Raw genomic sequence first — 22,953 nt, forward strand, 5'->3', positions numbered from 1 at the left:
TATGGTATGAAAAGTGAACAAAGATTTTTTGGCTACAGAAACTGCTGTATTGAATTAAAGATAGGCTGCCAGACAACAAAACATACAACCACAGCAGATAGGTCATCCGGGCAGCTAACAGAAGTTGGATATTAACTTTAGCCTCTAGCGCATCCAGAAGACATTTCAAAGTGATCAAGGGTCATAACTCTGCCAGTAATTATTGGAAATCCTTGCAAATCAATAGGATTCTTCATCTCATGGCCTTAAACACTGTGTATAAATTTAAAGTCATTCGGATATTAACTTTAGCCTCTAGAGCGTCCACAAGCAATTGTGGATGCCAACCGGACCGAAGGATGGGGGCATATAAAAAGTAGAGAGAAATAATAGCCGACAGAAAATATTTTTGACCTAAATCAAAAGGTTTATCTCCCTTTATATACAAATTTCATGTTGATTTATATTTCAAATTTTTAAAATTCTTGTATATTTTTGTAACTCATAACTTAAAGAATCATTAGTAGATAAATAAAAGTACCCCACAACTAATACAGCACTGCTTCATGCCACTTTCATTTACAACTAGACCTTGAGTCAAATTAATTTGAGACAACTTCAGCCAAGATTGGCATGAATGGAAGGAGGGGTTGGGCATCCAGGGCCTATTTTAACATGTCTCTGGATAAAAAGTCTGTGCTTTAAAAATCTGAAATCTGTAGCCTTGTAAATCTGGCAAGATTGTATGGGGAAACTTAGCTGTTATGATCATCAACCACTTTGATGTATTCTCACCAACACCTAAAGCACGAAAATTACATACAACATCGTCAGGTGTTTGGATGTTTCTTTTGAATGGTAATTATGCTGTCACACGGTTATAAATATAAATATGTTTTTTCTGTTTTATTTTAGTTATAAAAGTGTAAGCGTGATATTGTGTTATCGGAAGTCAACTTCTGGAAATTTTAACAGAACCCCAAAACACGGGAAACCGAGCTTCACAAATAAAACCTTAAAATAGGCCCTGCAGTCATCTAAACCATCCAATTAACAAATCATTATTGCGTACATTTATCAAAACTACCATTCTCTCAATTAATACAACAATTCCTAAATTAGCTCATTTAATCTGACCAATAATGTGTGATATGCTGTGTCATATATACTGTAAGCCATTACAGGAAAAAAATACAACTCACCTTCCAAAAATATTAAAGAAATCAGAGACAATATAGTTTAACTACACTCCTGATAAGATTAATTGATTGATTTGTGACGATCAGGCATGTATGGAGAAGTCTTGATCACATTCTAATCTATACGGTGATAAATACATGTTATATTAACCGGTTATCACTGGCTTCTTATTGACCGTTTGTTTTTGATAAACTGTAATATTATCTTTAATCAATAACATACACTTACCTTCGCTTATAATACATAGATATATCCTAATCTTATTCCACTCTTATATCACTCTTATAGGGTGTATACTGTTATTACTCTGAATCCCATTAGCTCCAACCTATCTTAATATATCTATCTGTTCTAGTATTAACTAAACACGGTATGGTCCCATTTAGTGTAACACACCAGTAAATAAGCTATCACAGTTCTGCTAATCATAGGTGTCTTACAGGTGAAAAGAGGCCTGACTATCGCTCTTTTGTATGTTCTCACTTGTTTTCCACCGTTGGTTAGTTCAACCGCTGGCTTCAACCCTGGTCACAAAGACACAGAGCTGTCTTTACTACTCAAATATACAAACACAATATTAGACAGCCAAAGGTGTCGAGGGGTATGTCTACTTCTTGCTTCTGTTTGATTTCTGTATCCTCCATGCGATTGTACTTAACTTCAATATGGCTGACAAATACTTTAGCGATTTGATTCAAGCCGTTCCCTCGTCTTTTTATTCAAACTGTGTTGAAGCAAAGCAGTAGCTTATTCACAAAACCACCCCAGCTATTGTGTATTTGATTGTATGAATAGCTTGGGGCTCTTATAGAAAGACTGTGAGAGGACAAACACTCAGTTGGAGTTCACCAGTTCTTGGGTTTCTTTAATACTAAGAGTATTGAGGACACCTTCATATGAAACTTAATACCACATCATAAAGGCTTTTTTATACAGCCAATTTCATGTATGTAGGGTTTTTTTTAGGGCACATTCTTTTATATATCTATATGATATATTATATATCATTGACTGCTAGTGACTATATAAGTAACTAATATATAATTCTCTATTATATTAATATTAAGGTGTTATCTATTGACTGCATGTGTTAATGTATATTTGTATGTTACTAAACACTATAATACTTTCATGTAGGGGTTTTGTTTAGTTTTTTGTTGTCTCTTCAGTCCTTCACGTTTAAGGGGAGCTTTCGCTCCTGCTCCTCTCGACACACGTCGGCTTTCCCTCGAAGGAGTCATTAAAGACTCATGCAAATTAGCTAAATCGCTCTCCTAAATATTGAGATTAATAAACTACTTTCAGTTTTTGTTTACTTTTAAACTGCATATATTCAAGGTATCAGGAGCTTTTTATGGCTCCCGCACAATTTTATAAAGATGAAGGACTGTCTCTTCATTTTTTTGGGATGGATGGGGGGGGGGGGGCATTTTTTTTATATGACGATGTGTAGGATTTTTTTTTGTTTAAGTATCTAATATATAATTCTCTATTATGTTAATATTAATGTCTAGTACAATGAGTGCATGTGTTATTATCTTTTTTGTATGATGTGTAACTAAACACTATAGTACTTTTCAGCATGTACCCTTTTTGGGGGTTTTTTTTTTGCATTTTCTATCATATTTCATTATATTATATATCATTGACTGCTAGGGAGTATATATAAGTATCTAATATACAATTCTCTATCATATCTATATTAATATTAATGTCTAGTCCTTTGAGTGCATGTGTTAATGTACATTCTACTAATCGTTCGATTACTCTCAGATGAGGGATCAAATATTCTTATTACAATAAATTAATTGCCTGATTAAATGTGTATCAAAATAAGCCATCACAGTTTATCACCTTTTAGGATAATATTTATAATTGCTAGCATCGTTGATGTAAATTAAATTACGTTGTGATTTTGTATTAAGACGGGATTTTATTAGAAGATTACAAGTATTAAATCCAGTTTAAGATTCCCGGTTTAACCCAGGGAAGGAAGTGATTAAAATAATTATAAAACATGCGTAAACTATAGCTAATTTTAGAAATTAACAAAACATCTATCTACTTACAACTCTATAGGTCTACACGTCCTTTCTACTTCAAATCTATGTTGCAGATGTTTACCAAAATGAACTTTCCATATTTTTTAAAACAAATCCCCAATTGGCAGATAAGATTGAACAAGGCTGTAATTAAGTTAATCATGTATTTATACTCGAGAGGTATTTAGTAATTGATTCTTTCATAATATAATATTAGAACACTTAGTATGGATACAATCACTATTAAAGGGTGTGTACCTCGATTCTTTGGAACCTAGACAAAAAAGTGGTCTCAAAGCCCATATACTTGTAATAACGTATATATAATAAGTATTAAAATTTCTAATCCATTATGTTCAGTGATATATTTATACTTACTAGGTATTTAGTAATTGATTCTTTCATAATATAATATTAGAACACTTAGTATGGATACAATCACTATTAAAGGGTGTGTACCGCGATTCTTTGGAACATAGACAAAAAAGGGGTCTCAAAGCCCATATACATGTAATAACGTATATATAATAAGTATTAAAATTTCTAATCCATTATGTTCGGTGAAATAAGTGAACAGTCCAAATTAAATGGCAGTCCATTATACATGTTTTGTCATCTGTAACAACTATGTTTGATTACTTCCACAATGTCTTCTGGAATATGTATTTCATTATAAATGGCACTAGAAACCATAAGGTTGTGTTTTTTAATTTCTAATATCATGGATAATACTGAGTTAGAGGTTTAGCTACTTTAATCAGGTATTCTTCTTCTTCTTCTAGTATTAAAACATCTTAAATTGAGGTATATATTTATCTTTGTGAAATAACTGAATATCTATTCAAGAAATTAAAATAAAATTTGTCTCCCCAAAGTTGTCAACTTTTTATCAAAATTTGGACAAGTCACTCACAGAAATTTGGTCAATCATTGCACTTCTATTAGGGGTGAAATTTCGACAAGGGTATGTTTGTGCGAAAAAAAAAGAGAAATTTCTGCACCACACCTTTGCGCTTCCAAGACTATGATGTTATTAAGACAACCACCCTGTTTCCACTATCTTCAGACGGAGTAATAAACAAATACAGGTTTCATTATTTCAGTTTTACTGATGAAATATAATTCTATCTACATGTAACTTCTTCATTCATTGAAATGTTCCATATATATATATATATCTCTCTCCAAGCAACAAAACCTGATTGTTGAATTTGCAACACAACAGAAAAAAGATAAAATGGAGAAAATAAAGAAATTATTTAATCTAATGGCTGTTGTTAAAAAAAAATACCCAAAAAACCCCCCAGATGATTATACTGATATTTTCTCATCCTTTCACTGTGCAGCGTTCGACATTCGACCTTTTGCCTAATATTTATAGATATCTGTCTTTACTGTTAATAAAAGTAGCAATAGTTCTTTCTCCTGTACAACCCAAGCTGGTAAATACAGATAAGATGGCTTTCATTTTACAATATTCTCAAGAGCAATAAAGAGCACATGTAGAAAAAATCGAGCTTCTTGAAAGACATGAAACACAAGCTAAAAACTTGACAATAAATTTCCACTGAATTCTCATTTAATCTTCTTTCATTTTAATTTTTTTCTTCTTTTCTCTCTCTGATGACAGTTTTCATTTTAAAGATATGTTGGGTTTTTTCTTAGTTTGTTTCTAAAGCAATAATACATTCTATGAAGCAAAGGATGGAAATAATTTCAATGAATCAACATCCATTCGTATGGAATTTTTGTTGTCTTCAAAGTCAGTCATCTTCACGCCTACTTTTTGCTATGGAGTTGTCCTACCTTACTACAGCACCTCATTAGATTATACAGAGGACTGTTTTAGTAGTAGCTTCACAATTTTTTCATGTCAGCGACCAATTTATGACGGACATATTTCTAATACACTAAATGCAGCAAGGCAAAAGATAAGTTGACAGGCAACGAAACATACGCCCACAGCAGCTAAATCGTCCGGGCAGTCAACAAGAGTTGTCGCTTATTTTTAGCTTTTCATAATACACTAAAATCTGATTAAGAGTAACAACTCATTAAGTAATTATCAGAAAATCATTAGAATTTATTTGTTTTTTATAAATTTCTGCCCCATGCTAACATTTAGTATAAGAAATATTTATTATCATGAATTTAGCTGTGCAAGTTATCAAAATTCATTGCAAATCAATATAAATTTAAAGTCAATCGGATATTATCTTTGGCCTCTACAGCGTTCACAAGATATTTTGAAGTGATCAAGGGCCATAATTATCGGAAATCGCTGAAAATCAATAGGATTCTTCGTCTCATGACCTTAAACACTGTGTATAAATTTAAATTCAATCGGATATTAACTTTAGCATCTAGAGCGTCCACAAGATTTTTTGAAGTGTTCAAGGGCCATAAGTCTGGCAGTAATTATCCAAAATCGCTGTAAATCAATAGGATTCTTCATCTCATGACCTTAAACACTGTGTATAAATATAAGTCAATCAGACATTAACGGATGGACGTGGGCAACGACAATATACGACCACATTTCAATGTGGGCGTATAAAACCTGACTGAACGTCCCTCCAGAAGCACACTCAAATGAAAAGCAGCCATCATACTTGCACGATTCCCTTACTGCAGGTCACATACAATTGGGAAACAACTAACAATCACCTTCAACATCACTGCTACACCCCCTACCGGAAATTCTCGTATTTAAGTCCTGCCATTATTAAGCCCATGGGCTAAATAACGAGTTTAAATTTCAAATTTAAGCCCATGGGCTTAAATTTAAAATTTATTTTAGAGTGGTCTCCCTTTTAAGTTTTCAAACCACATGTGAACTACAGGCTACGAGATGTTCTCCAGTCACACTCTGGTCTTGTACTGCCAAGCGAGGACCAACTCAGTGAGGACCCGTTCGAGGATTCCAGTTCAGACGAGGGGATTGATGGGTAACGGATGCTCACCATACTAGTAAAAGCTAGCCCTGAGATCTGATTTGTTCAAAGAACTTTGAAATTTAGAGTTTATGGACAGTTTCTTTTTGTATTTCAGAACATTTATGTGACGGTGTATCACAATTGTGTTTTAAAAGCCATTTTTGTTGATGAATTTGATTCGTTCCATTTAAAATTATAAAAAGAACCCAAATGTTTGTTTTTTCCTCTTTTCGAATTGAAGCCCTGGGCTTAATTTCAGAAGAAATGTTTCATCACTGACATCGTCAAATTCGAAATTAAGCCCAAGGCTTAAATACGAGAATTCCCGGTACTAAGGTGCCATAATAAGGCATTGGCTTATGGTGCTAAAGCTCAGAGTTCTCTGCCAGCTGATTCAGCAAAATGTTATTTCTTTTGTGAATGTTGAATCAAAGTTTAATTGTACTCTAAATTATCTATTCCAGTTCAATTAATATAGTGTTTGTAATAACTATGGTAAAACAAAAGACTGTGCTGTATATCAGGGCAGGGGTTGGTGATCGGTTTACATTTCCTAGATTCTTAACATATAAATTTTTTTACTGGGAACCTCACAGACCTTGGGGACCTACAAAATAATAATGCCCCAAGCCCACAAATTATATAAACCTTTACTATGTAACAAATAAAAACCTTTTTTGAACCATTATGGATCCCTTAAGTCCACAAATTGGCCAAGCTCTTAAAAAGCTTTTCAAACCATTATGGATCGGAGTCAAGTCCAGTATTCTCTCTCTTATTTTCTGGTTAGGTCATGAGCTGCCTTCAAACTAGCCATAAAATTTATCTAGCACTGATGTGTAATACTGACACCTTGGCTGAGTCAATGACACTAAGGTCAGGTCACATTTTCCAAATTCTTCAATTTAAACATAATATTGATCAGTGGGCATCTTGTGGTCACAAGACAATCACTTCAACTATGTCATCTTGATAAAAGATAAAATGTGGAGAGGGGGTAACTTCAAAGGCCTATTTATATAATAAGAATACGAAAATCCAAAACATGGCTGAATGGATGATAACTCCTTTATTATTACAACATAAAAAGTGGGTTGCCAGGCAACAAAACATAAAAAATGCCAGGCTAAGTCATCTCAGGAGGTAGATAACCCTTTTCTGCTTGATCAATGGGATTATATGGTGTGATCTAAGAACAGATACAACTAACAAGTACAATTTACTAGAACGGTAATGTGATCCGTAATGGTCTGAACTAAGAACACATAACACAAGTACAATTTACTAGAACTACAATGTGATCCAATCTGGCCTAAACTAAGACTAACAAGTGCAATTTACTAGAACTACAATGTGATCTAATATGGCCTAAACTAAGACTAACAAGTACAATTTACTAGAACTACAATGTGATCTAATATGGCCTAAACTAAGACAAACAAGTACAATTTACTAGAACTACAATGTGATCTCATATGGCCTGAACTAAGACTAACAAGTACAATTTACTAGAACCACAATGTGATCCGAAATGACCTGATCTAAGAACAGATATGACTAACAACTACTAAAACTATAATGTGATCTAACATGATCTGAACTAAGACTAACAAGTACAATTTACTACAACCACAATGTGATCCGAAATGGCCTGATCTAAGAACAGATATGACTACCAACTACTAAAACATGATCTGAACTAAGAACAGATAAAAACTGATATAGATTTATAAACTTGAATCGTTTAAGATGATAAGTGAGAGGTGAGTTTACAAGGACTACTCTAGGCGTCACCTAGTCAACCTTTACCCACATAAATCTCTGTGACTTCAAAGCGGTCTTTATCTAACTAGGAGCACTGTCACAATTAGTGTTCATTTAACTCTATGTTCTGCCCTCATTGTTATATAAACCTGCTAACAACTGGTTTAGCTGACAGATATATATACCTCCTATCATAGGCATGTATAGGACTATTTGATTGGGGAGTTTTAAACTAGTTTTCATTTTAAATTGTCCAATGAACAATAGACAATACACATCATTTTTCTCTTGGCACATGGCAAAAATATGTCATTGGTAAGGTGACATCTATGTCACTAAAAATAGTTAGAACAATAACCCAAGAAGTTAATAAAAGCAGACAACATATATGAACCCAACTTGTAATCACCTTTGGATATTCTTCTATATTGCACCCAAATTAGTAATTACAATTTGTAATGTATATGTTGTGCATGTGATAGGGAATGCTTTAACTTTTGGAGATGCTAAATGCCTTTTAACAACTTCAAGAAAATGTTTATCAGCACAAAATGACATTTTGGTACGTAGCATTTCTATTCATTTCTAAGCAATGGGAACATGTACAAGGCACTAAAATTTGATCAAGACAATAACTCATGCCATACATGTAACCATCAGAATCAAATAAAATTTGATAGGTTTCTAGTTCTTGCTAATACTAACCTAAAATAGACTTTTTTATCTCATGAAGTCAATTGGATATCTTTGCCCTCTAGAGTGCCCACAAGAGAACAAGGGCAATAATTCTGATAATAATTAGTGGAAATTGTTGAAAATGAATAGGTGTCTTTATCTCATGAATATAAACATCTCATGAAGTGCTACTGAACGAGTAAAATATCCATAATAGCATACCGTATGGTGTATGCCCATCTTCATTAGTCCAGTTGGTGCAGAAAAGTGTGGGGGGGGGAGGAGAAATGGGGTTTAATATCCACTTGACACAAACTAGGTCATTTTGGGAATAACATATGGTTCAATTTTATTTCAATAATTCACTTGTGTGTAGGGGTCTTTAGCAGTGGGAGGAAACCAGAAGAAAAACCACAAGGTTGGACAGGCGACCCTACTCCTCATCACGTACAAGTGGGGGATCAAAACCACGCCAGTTGACTCAATGACAGACCTTATGATACAACCATTCAACCATTCAACCATCCAACCCCTGCTCCCAGAAAAGTAGAAACTTAAGCCCTATTTCATTTCCACTAACCTGTACCTTAGCATAACCAGATCAGGGGCGGATCCAGGAATTTTTGCAGGAGGGGGTTTACCAGGTTCCTGAGACAATGTATACCCCCCCCCCCCCCTCCTGCATGGTCTCTATCGTCATTTTGGCATATATACATACACATTGAGCTTTTTAACAAGGAAATTCAACACCTCGTTTGACGTCAATTTTTATTATGAATTAATACAATGACATTGTGATTCAATTTCATGGATGCAAAGCGTTAATTGTGATATCACATAATGTCTATATCATTATCTCGTGCTTTGAGTGCCCATCCTGCCTGTCCCATATCTGACGATAAAGGATAAAGCACACGGCCGAGAAACTTTTCTCATAAAAAGTGTTGATTTACAAAAAAATTTATGTAGCTGAGCAGGGGGGGGGGTCGACCCCCCAAACCCCCCCTCTGGATCCGCCCCTGCAGATTTGCGAAGATACAGTTGTGTGCACCAGAAGGTTAATATACAAGCTCTTCCTGCTAAACATTCATTTGTCATTTGAGACATCAGAAAAAAAAATATCTTAAAAAAGAGAAAATTGTTTGACAAAGCGTTTAAGACAGCAACTGTAATTATATTTATGGTGTTAATTTAGTTGGGTAAAATTGGCTTGTTGCTGATCCCGCAAGATACTCAAATATAGTTTTCTCTTCTAATACACTAACTACTTCTTTAAAGTTTATTGTCGAATTTCCTGTTCAGATAGGTTCATCATCATACAAAACACAATTGAAGTTTTGTCAAGTAATTATTTTAAGATAATTATGTCTGTACAGTTATCAAATAACTAGATGTATTAAGAATTCTATTTTAGTAAAAACAAATTGGATAAAACTTTTCAAAAAAGGACCGGTGTCCCATACATTTAGCTTTTTATTTTCATAGAAAATTTCGAAAGTAATTTGAGAAAATGAAATGAAAACCAAATGAAATATGGTTTAACGTCATAGTTTTCTGCTCCAACTAGTGAAGACAGTCATACAGCATTCAGCAAACTATGAGGGAAATTTTGCTTGGACAACAATATATCCTCCTGCTCTTCATCAAGCCAATGAGTACACAGGACCTCATTTTTCATATGAGCCGAATGGTTAGATGCTGTTTCTTGCCAGTCACTCCGTCCTACACCAATGAAATTGGGAAACTAAGCTAGAAAATCCTGATGAGCACAAGGATTGAACCCTGGACCCTCTGGTTCGTGAGTCACCACTTTACTCACTGTGTCACCTTGGAAGATCAGTTCACATTTTGCTTGATATATAGAAATTGGAGTTTGATTAAAACAGAATGGAAAAAGAAAGAATAATATTTTTATAAAGAATAAAAGTGAAATAAAATGGGGTTTAACATATCCTACTTTTCTGCACCGAGTGGGCTAATGAAGATGGGCATACGCCATACAGTGTGCTATGAGAAAAATAGTGCCAGGACAGCGGTGCTATGGCCTACATTTCTAAAGAGTAAAACTGGACTGCAGAGAAACTTGAGTCTGATTGTTCAATAACTATCCCTCAGTAGTCAAAATAATGAGTACTAAGTGTTTTTTCTCTGGTTACAGAAACAATCTTTATTTTACTGAAGGTACCTTGACACAAATTTAAGGTATAACATATCAATTTTACACATCATAGCTAAAATATTTAGAGGTAAATTCCAACCAAGTTACTCAATATCTCCCTCAGTTTTATCTCTAATACACCTTGTAACAGACAATATATTGAAAAGAAATTGTTACTTAAATTCATGTCTTGTCATCTAGTAATGCCCAGAATATTTATAACACTCAACCATATATCCTATTTGGGCGCTAAAATTTAAACTAGTATAAAATCATCAGGGTTTTTAAAACAGACTAGTGTTGCTTTCACACCTATTATAAATCAAACCAGTTTAAATATTTTGACCTCATAGGTTTAATGTAAGAGTTAATTATGCATGGCCAAATATAATTTTGCCAGGAAGACAACTTACTGCTTGTTTCCAAAGCATGTAGGAGACAGCATTTTAACCTGACCCATTCCAATGGCCAACTGTCAAGGGATCTTTTACGTGCATGCAATGTGTACACAGGACCTCGGTTTTTTGTAACATCTGAAAGACTTTACAACTGTCGAACACCCGACCTCCAGGCTAGCGAGCCAGCGTCTTACCCACTTAGCCACCATGACCCCATGACCCCCCAGCTAAAATAGAAGGACAGGCACACAGACAAACTGAAATACATGGATGGATGGACAGACAGAATGGTGGGGACAAAAAACTACTACTGACTAACTTCTACACATTTGTATATAAGCAATGTAATATACATCTTCAATAGAAGGCTTGATCTCACTTTAACTCTGTATATCTTATCAAGCCCTTCACGTAATAACCTGCATATTTCGTCATCAGATTCCTCAATAAAAAATATCATCACGAATACCAAGTCTCACGCTTTCCAGCTAAAACGTATACCTGAGATAATCAAGATGCAAAGTTCAAACTTCGTTCAATATCAAGGTTTCTGTGGAGGTTGCCATGTTTAATTTGAGTGTACTTGTGTCACAACCTCTGATTGGAATGCTACTGTTCATGTGTCTTCGGTAAAGGGGGATAACTTTAATATAAGTTTGTGAATGTCAGACCAATCTAGCAACGGCTAGATGTTGTAAAACTCTCTGTCGTTGCTTCAGGAACATGGATAATACTAATATACTGATTGCAATATTTATCAGTGATCAAGATCTGTATTTATAACTAGAAACATTGATTAGGAGTTATTGTTGCCATTTTTGTCATTGCATCAACAACAGCTAGCAATACTGAATTGTATAGCAATCGGTTTGTGTACATTTGTGAAATTTTAAATCCTTCTATTTGTTGAAACGTGTTATCAATCAGTTGAAAACTATCTTTGTATTTGTGATTTTTATTTGACACAATACATCCTGAAAATTATATTAATTAAAGTTATTACACCGAAGACTTACAGACGTACGGTTAGACAAGTCTTCCATTATCCAACTACTCGCTGATAAATCCTGGGGGAATGAAGACGTCACGAAGTACAGACATAATAAGTCTATATATATATATGTAATTAATAGAAAATATGACATAAAAAATGATTTATTGATGGATGTTACATCAGTGCATATTTTCTCTTTTACTTAGTCAGTTCCCTCAACAATTATATAAATTTTGTAAAGGGGTTGGTTGCCAATATTGTTCATTGACAAATATTTTAGTGCTTATTTTAGGTTTTCTACTTTTCTGGCAAAGATAAAGAATCTGCCATATTAACTAGATTAATAAATAGGGTGCCATTTGCTAAAGGTCAACCCACTGGTCTAAGCCCCATTCCTCCTTTTTTTTCTTTTGTGGACAATTCATTTGAAGTCTTTTCTCTTATGGACAGTTCATTTGAAGTCTTATTTCTCAGCTGTTTGTGAACAGAGCTGGGGGAAACTTGAGAGGGACATTCTTCTGAATAATTTAAGCCCTGGGATGATGAAACAACCAGTTTGAACCATTCAGTTTTCAAGCGCTATTTCTCAGCCTTCATGACTGGAATCAGCCATTCATGAGCACAACCCATGGTGCTGTTCTAGACAGAGTGGAACATGGTTATCAGGGTTAAATTGTATGCAGATTCAATAAATATTGTTAATAGTTTGGCTACCGGTAGTGATAACGTTAAACTGTGTGCGAATTCAATAAATATTATTAATAGTCTGACTATTTCTAGTACACTCATCGCATTATAGAAGGGAACGAAAATACGAGGACCAGGCGTGTATGCGTTAAATTGTGTGCGAATTCAAGAGTCTGAATATTTCTAGTACACTCATCGCATTATTGAAGGGGACGAAAATACGAGGACCAGGCATGTATGCGTTAAATTGTGTGCGAATTCAAGAGTCTGAATATTTCTAGTACACTCATCGCATTATTGAAGGGGACGAAAATACGAGGAACAGGCATGAATGGGTTAAATTGTGTGTGAATTCAAGAAATATTATTAATAGTCTGACCAATTCTAGTACACTCATCTCATTACTGAAGGGGACGAAAATACAAGGACCAGGCGTGTATGCATTGAAGTGAACATAACAATTGGACGGAAATATTAAACTCCATTCCATTTGCTACTTTAAATGACATATCACTATAGCTAAATATAGATACAGTTTTAATTTCTTCCATACAGTCAAATAGAAATAACCAATAAAATATTGACAGCTCCAGATGTACTAGTTGCACTCCTCACCAAACAGCTTTATGATGTCAGAGTACTGAGAACTGACCCTGGTGGTCACTATCTATAGGCTACTGACCTCAAGTCATTCAGCCATAACTGATACTATATCTACTTATGATCAGTATTGATATAAATGAAATATTGACTATTATTCAAATCCTGAGGGTAACTTAGTCCATGGGCATTTTTTAATTCTAATTTAAATAAAATGGGGTTCAAAGTCCTAATTTTTGCACCTACCACTCTAAAGACGATGGGCCTACGATTTGACATTGTGGTATGAGAGAAATTTTGTTTGGACCGCAATATTTCTGCCTAGTCTTCATCAAATTCTAACCAACAATGACTGAACCCCATTTTCTGTCCCATCCAAATGGATTGACACTTTGTCCTTGCCAGGACTTCTGACAAGGGTCACTGGAAACTACATGTAAACTGGAAACTTTTCATGAACACAAGGATCAAACCGACGACCTATTGGTTATTGAGCATGAGCGACCATGGCTCCCAAAAAATGAGTATCTGTGCATTTAAGAGAGAGAGAGAGAGGAAAGTAGGGTTTAACATCCACTCAACACAAACTAGGTCATTTTAGGACTAATATATGATTCAATTTTATTTCTATAGTTCGCTTGCATGTAGGAGTCTGTGGCTGTGGGAGGAAACCTCAGGACCCGGAGAAAACCCATAAGGTCTGACTCCTTGTCATGTACAAGCAGGAAATTGAAACCACGCCGCTTAATGACTCAACAGGCATTAAACCATAAAACTATTCCCATTTTGTTTATAAGTTTTCTCTGACTATAATGGTGTGTGGTTTCAATCATATGTACCCAGTATAATGTTTCATATTATCATGTTATATATTATAATTATATATGCAGAGAATATGTTGTACTTGTTGAAGGTTAAAGGAAAATGTGAAGTCCTCATTTCAAACATTAAAAAAAATAACAAGTCAACTTTTATTAACAATCTGAAAGGCGAGGGTCATGAGATTTACTACTGATAGTCATGTCATATATACTTGGTTAAAGAGACATTTCTACCTTAAACTCGGTTCAGCTTTATCATACACAGCTTCTTATCTAATGGTAGTAGTATGCAAGGCAGGGTATGCTTACTTTTTTAAGATCACATATCAAACCAACAAGCTTAGTTTTGACCAACTTTAATGGACAATCTGTCGACTGCTGTAGCCACTTTAATTAGAGAAATGAAATGGATTTAACATCCTACTTTCTGCACTGATTGGGCTAAGGAATGGGTGTACGCCATACAATGTGTTATGGGAGAATATTGCCCGGACAGCGGGGCTACAGCCTACTTTTATACTGAATTCCAACGTTCAAGAGTTATTTTACCTGCACACGGACCTCGTCTAGACACTGTCCTTGCTTGCCATGTTGGAATATCCCGGGGAATTTCTGAACCAACACCAGGAACGAACCCTGGATATCCTGGTTAGTGAGCTGTCTTCGAGCCACCTCAGCTCTCTCTTTAATTAGTTCATCTAGTATAGATTTTATTTCTCTAGATCGGTGGAAGAGTGCAGTAAAGGACATTACCCTAAACTTGTAGCAAACATATCATTGGTATACATTTTATAGACCAAACAATTTCCCTAATTCTATGATGATTATATACTTAGTTTCTTGTTACTAGTTATTAGTACACAATCTTCAAATCTATGGAATAGCCTCCATTATTAGCTTTTTTGAAAAAAATTTAAAAACCCCATTATTTTTACTGGCTTTAAATTGATACTCATTCAATTCTTACTATGTTGTATTTTATGTTTTGTGTTGATCAGCCATCTTTTAGAACCATTTTTTTTTTTATTTTAATTTAAATCTTAAGACATTTTGTTAACATGTACTTGTGTACTTGTAACACGTAAAGAGCACCAAAGCACTTTGGTGAAGACAGCACTGTATACATGTTTCATAATCATAAATAATAATAACAATTTAAAGTCAGTATCACAAAAAGAACAAACAGCATTCCTCTTTAAGCATCTGGTATAATTATATCTTCATTTCTTTCACAACATACGTTATATTTCATTTATTAGATAAAAAATCTAAATGAAATCCTTATGTTCTATATGGAATCATTTATCTTGTGACAAGCGAACAACTCCACTAATATCAGACCCTTAATGATAAATCAAGATTTGTTTATATAAAAGAGAAGTTTGAGACAAGTTTAACTGTGAGAAACATTTACTATTAAATAAACTGTATAGGGTTCATCCAGTATCTTCATTATGGTCAAATAATTATCAAATATTTTCCTTTTCCCTTCAACTGTTCTCTCAGAAGACAGTTAAAATTAATGGAATAAAGGTAATAAAATATTCTGTCGTTTTCTGTATTTTAGATTTAGAAGTCAGAACTCATGTAATTATCAAATATTTTCCTTTTCCCTTTTCCTTCAACTGTCCTCTCTGACGACGGTTAAAATTAATGGAATAAAGGTAATAAATTATTCTGCCATGTATTTCAGATTTAGAAACCATAACTCATGTTTTTAGAGACATAAACATAGGGGCAAAGGATAAAAGAAAATTCATTGGATACAAAAGGTTTACAAGGAATGAAATGAAGTTTTATGGCATGTTATCTCTACAAGGCTTACAACACTGTACATTTACAGGAAAATGTATCAAAAATGGTCAAGGGTAATAACCCAGAAAGTAAATATCACAAATTGTTGAAATAGAATAGGCTTGCACCACTTTATATGGACATGCTAGCCTATAAAAAGTGATCATGGGCAATAACAATGAAGGTAAATATTAGAAATTGCTGAAAAACATGTCTCTAATCTGAACAATGCATGTCAATTTCAAGCTAATCAAATTCAAGCCAAGGACAATAACTCTAAAAGCAATTTTGAGAATATTGAGCCTTAGCAATGCATAGACATTTCAAAAACTGTGTAGCATCAACAGTTTTGACTCTTTAATTTCTAGTGAGCTTTGTAATGTTGCAGTCATAAATGATGGTATGCATTCGCAAACAAAGTGTCCAGAAGAAGAACATAGCTGTGAGCTGTGATTAGAACCTGGACAATGGACGGGATGAAAAAATAAAATTTGAATATGGATGTATTAAAAGTAAAGATACATACCTGAACTGTCGTAAAAGAGAGGTTTAATTTAGATTTTAACAAATGCAGGATCTGTGAAACATACGGCAATTCCCACATACAACGCAAAGCATCATAGGGATTGGCATCTGAAAAAAGAAATTGTTTGTTACGATTAGTGTCGACCAGGGTTTGAAATAATGATCATAGTTTGGGCTCAGTGAGTAAGATGGTGCATGGCTCATTAACGTGGAGGTCCTGTGTTCGATCCCGGTGTTGATTGAGACAGTTCATCAGGAATTTCCGGCATGCTTCCCCCTTTTCAGTGGTGCAGGATAGAGGGCCTGATAAGGGACAATGTATAGTCGATCGGACAGGACAAAAAACCGAAGTCCCATACATACATTGGCGCTTACGTTAAGAACCCTTGACAGTTGGAATTTGATGTAGTGCAAGTAAAAATGACTAGTCATACCATTGTTACATGTTAAAGATTCCCTGGCAGTTGGAAATCAAAATAAGAGTTGGCTGTACGTAGTGCTGCTGTCTGACCAAAATTTCACTCACAGTATACATCATGTTATGTGCGTCTTCAATATCCCACTTGGAGCAGGAAGTTGGACGTTAAAACCACATTTCATATTTTATTTCTTCAAATGCCAATTTTGTACTCAGCTGGACTTCTGTAGAGTTAGACACCATTTCGTACTCAGCCCCCAAGTTTCAAACTATGTCTAAATTCAACTGTAGGACATTCTAGTCAAAAAGTCCAGGTACTCTGATGTGATCTAATCTCAAATCAATTCAAACCACATGTTTCAGGCATGGCTCTAGTTTGAGAATGTTTTTCAGAGTTTCAAAAGAAGTTACAATATTGATACAAATAACGATCATATAAATATTAATAAAACGTTTAAATACAATTTGCCCGTATAAAGTCAATCTATATTGCTTCCTTTTTTTTATTAACCATCAGATATTAATAGGCTAATCAATATACACACTCGATTCACAACAAGTTTTTCCTCTATTGTTCCAAACCATGTCATTGTTTCTCAAACAATAAAAAAAAGTAGCCAATTGTAATACATTATAATTGGTTGAGTGAACAAAACCAACCAGCAGGGTCGAGACAAAGGATGAATGAAGATTATGTGTTTTATGATTGGACGGCAGGATGTGAGGGGTGGTGACCTTTAGGGTCATGTTACGCTTCACTGATCTGAATTACGGAAAGACAGGGTGGTTCCAAAGCTGCATCCATTCACCGCAGCAATCCTACTTTGTAATCGAATATTACAATCTTTTTATATCCCTTAGCATGACGGAAAAGAGAGCAATTTGTTGATGATTATTCTATAATTTATTCATCGTAATATTAACATTATTCTGGTGGTTATTTCCAATAAAAGATAAATATTGCTAAATAAGTGAATGTATCTCCTAGTTACGGTGAAATGACAAAGTAAAGGGAAATAACTGCTGTTTAATTAATCAATCAACAACTAACATTTACCAGCATATATAGGCGTATGGATGGGACTACATGTATTTGAATTGGAGAGGAAGGGGGGTACCCAGCACAAGTTCAAAGGCCTGAATCTCTCTATTTTTCCTGAATATCACCAGGTACATGCTGAAAAGTGTATTTCACACATGTATTTGATTAGGGGAGATCGATGCACAGGTTCAGGGCGTAAATCTTTCTATTTTTCCTGATAGCTGAATATGCTCAAAAGTATTTCACAGTTTTTTCAAAATGAAAACTGATAATATGTGAGATTCTTGATTGGAATATCTGTCGTGAAGATTTACACTTAACTTTGACACCTGATGTTCAAAAAGTGTTCAGTTGAATAAATAGATGTGCAATCATTGCCTCCATCCTGTGATCATCATTTTCTGTTCTTGGAGAAGAACTGTTAAAATTTTGTTGTTTTTTTTCTTCAGGAAAAAGACTAATTTTAAAACCAGAAGTAATTTGATGTACTGTTCACAAGCTTTTAGTACCAATTTTTTAAGTTTTTAAACTAAACATCTTTCATGTTCATTCAAGAGGCTGTTTATTTATGAAGAATACAAAGAAATGAAATTTAAATTGGTTCTGTTACAAGATCATATTCATCAAGGTTAATAATGCCTTTGGAGGAGGGGCATTATTGGCTATTGAAGACAAACCATATGTACAAAGCCTATTTATATTGTTGAAACATGTTTATAGAGGACGAGGTTGTTCACATGTAGAGCAATGTTTTAACCACACCGACATTTCAGTCACAGAGGTCTAATAGGGGCTAACACGAGCTATCTTGTTAGGGTTAGGGGAAAAAGGGGCTCACTAGTTCGCCTCTATACAAAATATATGAAATAAAATGGGGTTTAACTTGATGTCCTGCTTTTTTGCACTGACTGGGCTAATGCAAACGGGCATATGCCATACAGTATGCTATGAAGGAACTTTTGCATGGACAGAGGTGCTACAGCCTACTCTTGTACCGAATTCCAACTGCCAAGGGTTCATTTACGTGCACGCCAATGTGTACACAGAACCTCGTTTTTTGTCCCATCTAAATGACTATACATTGTCCCTTGCCAGGCCCTGTGTCCTGCATCACTGACAAGGGGAACCCATGTCGGGAAATCCTGATGAAGTGTCTCAGCCAACTCGTGGGTCTTTTTACCCAAATTTAAAAGAACCAGCATTTTTTGTCAAGAATAATGTTTGGGGTCAATGTTCCAGAGATGGTTGAACCACTACAATAACCCTGATTCTAACTCTAATCTGCGGACTAATGACCATTCACCAGGTTTAGGGTAAGTTACTTGTTTGTTCCATTCAACATCTCCCTATATGTCTCCCCCATACCCCTAGCCTCTCCAATCTAGTCAATTCCGCCTATTTGACCTTATCCTAATGACATCAAACTGACCATCATGAACTTGCAAAACAAACTAATATAAAAACCAAATGATTGAAATTGACTGATAAGAATCATAAAAGTTTGATCAGTTATTCTTTATATAGTAGTTATATCAAGAATATCACACCTTTTAGACAGAAAGAAGTTGGTTGTTTGACAGCTGAGACTATTATTCCTACAAATTCTATCCATTTCCTATCAAATATTTATTCATCTGCAGAGTGTCAATGTATTCTAGCAGATTTACATGAGAAATGAGAGATGCCAGGCAACACATTACTATAGCTTCAACATTTGATATAAAAGAAGTTCCCCAAAAAGGCATACTTAAAAACCACAGTGGTATATGTGGGTGAGGATGGTTAGACACTATCCAGCCAAATCAATAATTTAATGTGAGTCCAAAAGCTAATTATAGTGGATGTTGGGGATAAATCTTGATATGGATCCTCACAAGATGGGTCCTGAGTCAACGAAAAGAGACATGATTTTACCAAAATGAAAAAGAAACAGGCCCCTAACTTTAGTTCAAGGGCCCCTGTGTCCAGCACTAAATCACATGAATCATTCAATTAGTTATCAGTGCCATTTATGTATTGGAAAGAGATCTAAATCTCATAAATCTAATTTTCAAATAACCTGTAAGAAACCTAAAGAACCTAACTTGAACACTGAATTACTATATTACAACATTTTTTGCAATTGATGGATTTAATAATTACTATATATAATAATATATATATTAGAATGGATGAAATAGTCTTTTAAATCATTTATTTTTACTTGTGGGATTTTAAGAATTAAGGTGTTATAAAATTTGAAGAATTCTTGAGAAGTGAAAGTTTATAATTAACAGGTTTATGTCAACATATGTAAATCCAGTCAAATACCACGTTTTACTTGTTACTATGTCATCACCTGCTGAATTAATCAGTAAATCTTTAAACTAGATTACACCATACCCTTGTAGCCTACACCCTGACACAAACCATGCTGTTAATCGACAGGATTACACTATACCACAGTGTTCTACACCCGGACACAAATCATGCTGTTAATCAACTATTGACTAATACCAGAAATCATCAGACCACAGACATAGCTCTAGGCCTAGATTATAATTAGTTCTATCAATCTATTTCTTGTCGGTACTATTCAATATATTTCAATAGTTTACCCCCCTGTACAACACCATATTCTCACTCTCAGTTTGTGAGCAGACGGAATTATTGAATTATCAGCAATGACCTCACTTAATGATACATTTTTACAAGAACGGATTTTATACCAGGGTTATGTGACCCATGAATGCAAAATAGGTTGTAAGTTCGAAGTCATTACTATGAAAACAAATGTTAAAAAATGATACACTTAACATGCATTATGCAACAGCTAAATCTGCCTATTGCAGGTCTTTCTTTAGGTCTGAAATGTTATCTAAATTAATTAGACATTAACTTATCCAGACCATAATCAACTCTCGATGCCATCACTATCCTGCGATATATTTACTGGATTTGAATACATTTTGGGATAAATGATTTAACGTCAAAATTCATAATCGAGACTTTGTTTTTTTATAGTACCGACTTTAGTAATGATGATCAAGGCTAGGCCTAAAATTAAATTGCTAATATCTCGGTTCAGAGTGGAACAATTTGACTGAAATTTTCAGCATATTCTCGTTACAATATATATTTTTTAGCTATTATAGCGTGAACCGCCAGCTCTTTATCTAATCTCCTATAATTCCCCTTTAAACAATGACATATAAATCATTTCGCTGGCATGGGTCAAATATATTCTCATCAGAATATTAGTTGATATACTGTGTCTCCAAAAAACAACTAGGGTGTAAAAGCTTATTATAAAAATAATCATATACTCTTAGAATAAACATGAATATCTAGCATCAAAGTTGCAGAGGACCCCCAAGTTTTCCTTGTATTCATGTATGTTTCTTTAAAGAATTTTGTTAGCAACTATATATAAAAGGTGCTTGGGCCCCTGACTTCCCTTGTCTGCAATATTACTGCGGGGTTGGGTGTTTGAGTAGTCTAACAGGTGTGCTTTAATTAATATGGTCTGTCATTGAGTACATTGGCATGGTTTCAATACCAAGCCATCCTCGGTATCCCCAGTGATATCATTCCGTTCTACTCCACTAATCCCTGGGTCCATTCACGGGGAGAAACAGTCAAATTATCTGCCCTTAATACTTCTGCTATTTTTATCGACCAATCGAGTGGGCAAAGTGAAGTAACTCACAACTAAGATTATTGTGGTGAACGTAAACAATGATGCTAAGACTGGAAAGTAAACTGCTTTTTGATTGGTTTGTAGAATCAACCTATGATCAAGTGCAGATAATTTGAATTTGTGTAAACCCTGTGAATGGACCCAGAGGTTAGTGAAGTAGAATGGAACGATACCACTGGGTATACCAAGGATGATACCAAGCGTGTACATGACAAGAAGTAGGGTAGTCTGCTCAAAATTGTGGGTTTGTACTGGGTCCTCCGGTTTCCTCACGTTGCTAAAGACCCCTACGCGCACGCGAATTACTGAAACCAAATTGTACCATGTGTTAGTCCAAAAATGACCTAGTTTATGTCAAAGGACTTAACCCCTTCTCTCTGCCATATCACTATAGTGGAAGCAGACATTAAACCAGCAACCTGGCCTCTGACCCTCCCTGCAGTCCAAAGATCACTGTCATACTATAGGTGAGAGTGAGAGAGAAATGGGGTTTAATGTCCACTCAACTCAAAACTAGGTCATGTCGGAACTAACACATGGTTCAATTTTATTTCAATAATTCGCTTGCATGTAGCGGTATTTAGCAGTGGGAGGAAACCGGGGGACCCGGAGAAAACCCATGAGATTGGACAGACGACACCACTCTTTGTCTCGTACAACCGGGGAATCTATACTATAGGTGACATGTTACAGCTGAAATCCGGGCCTTTCCGTATTTTAGTAAACGAACCCTTGACAGTTTGAATTCGATGGAGAAGAAATCCAGGCAAGATTCCTCATAGCACACTACATGATATATGCCCATCTTCATTAACCTTGTTGGTGCAGAAAAGTAGGATGTTAAACCCCATTTCATTTCATTTGCCAAGCTCCAAACTAGGTGTAGCCAAGTTGTAAGTATTTTATAACTTGCCTCAGTATATATAATATCTTGTTTATCCCAAAATACAAGTGTTGTATAAAGTTAATAATTATCCTGTTACAATGAAATCACTGTACCACTATACAATAACACACAGGTGACCTCTTCTACACTCACTATTTAATCATTGTTCAGTAAACATTCCACTAGACACCAACATTGTCTGTCATCAAACATCATTCTAGCGGGGAATTTATCCTAATTTTACCCAAAACATTTCATCAATAATCCTCTGTGTCATTAAAAATTATGTCTCAATGAAATTTGTATTATTTCATATCATCTCATCCTTTTGTTTAAAATACATCCTGTATATATA

General features: G+C 34.8%; 1 protein-coding gene across 2 annotated transcripts in view; it reads right to left on the reverse strand.

The window, feature by feature from the left end:
• Positions 1–22,953, reverse strand: part of LOC126823849 (protein BCL9 homolog) — a 123,853-nt gene that overhangs the window by 88,228 nt on the left and 12,672 nt on the right. Inside the window, exon 2 of one of the 2 annotated variants that reach the window (XM_050552877.1) lies at positions 16,575–16,681. In XM_050552877.1, the coding sequence (XP_050408834.1) occupies positions 16,575–16,681 (107 nt within the window). Of the gene's footprint in view, positions 1–1,407; positions 1,928–16,574; positions 16,682–22,953 lie in introns of those variants that run through there. The other variant, XM_050552878.1, reaches the window with a different exon arrangement.

The sequence above is a fragment of the Patella vulgata genome, chromosome 6 (assembly GCF_932274485.2).
Source record: "Patella vulgata chromosome 6, xgPatVulg1.2, whole genome shotgun sequence".
NCBI classification, from domain to species: Eukaryota; Metazoa; Mollusca; class Gastropoda; family Patellidae; genus Patella; species Patella vulgata.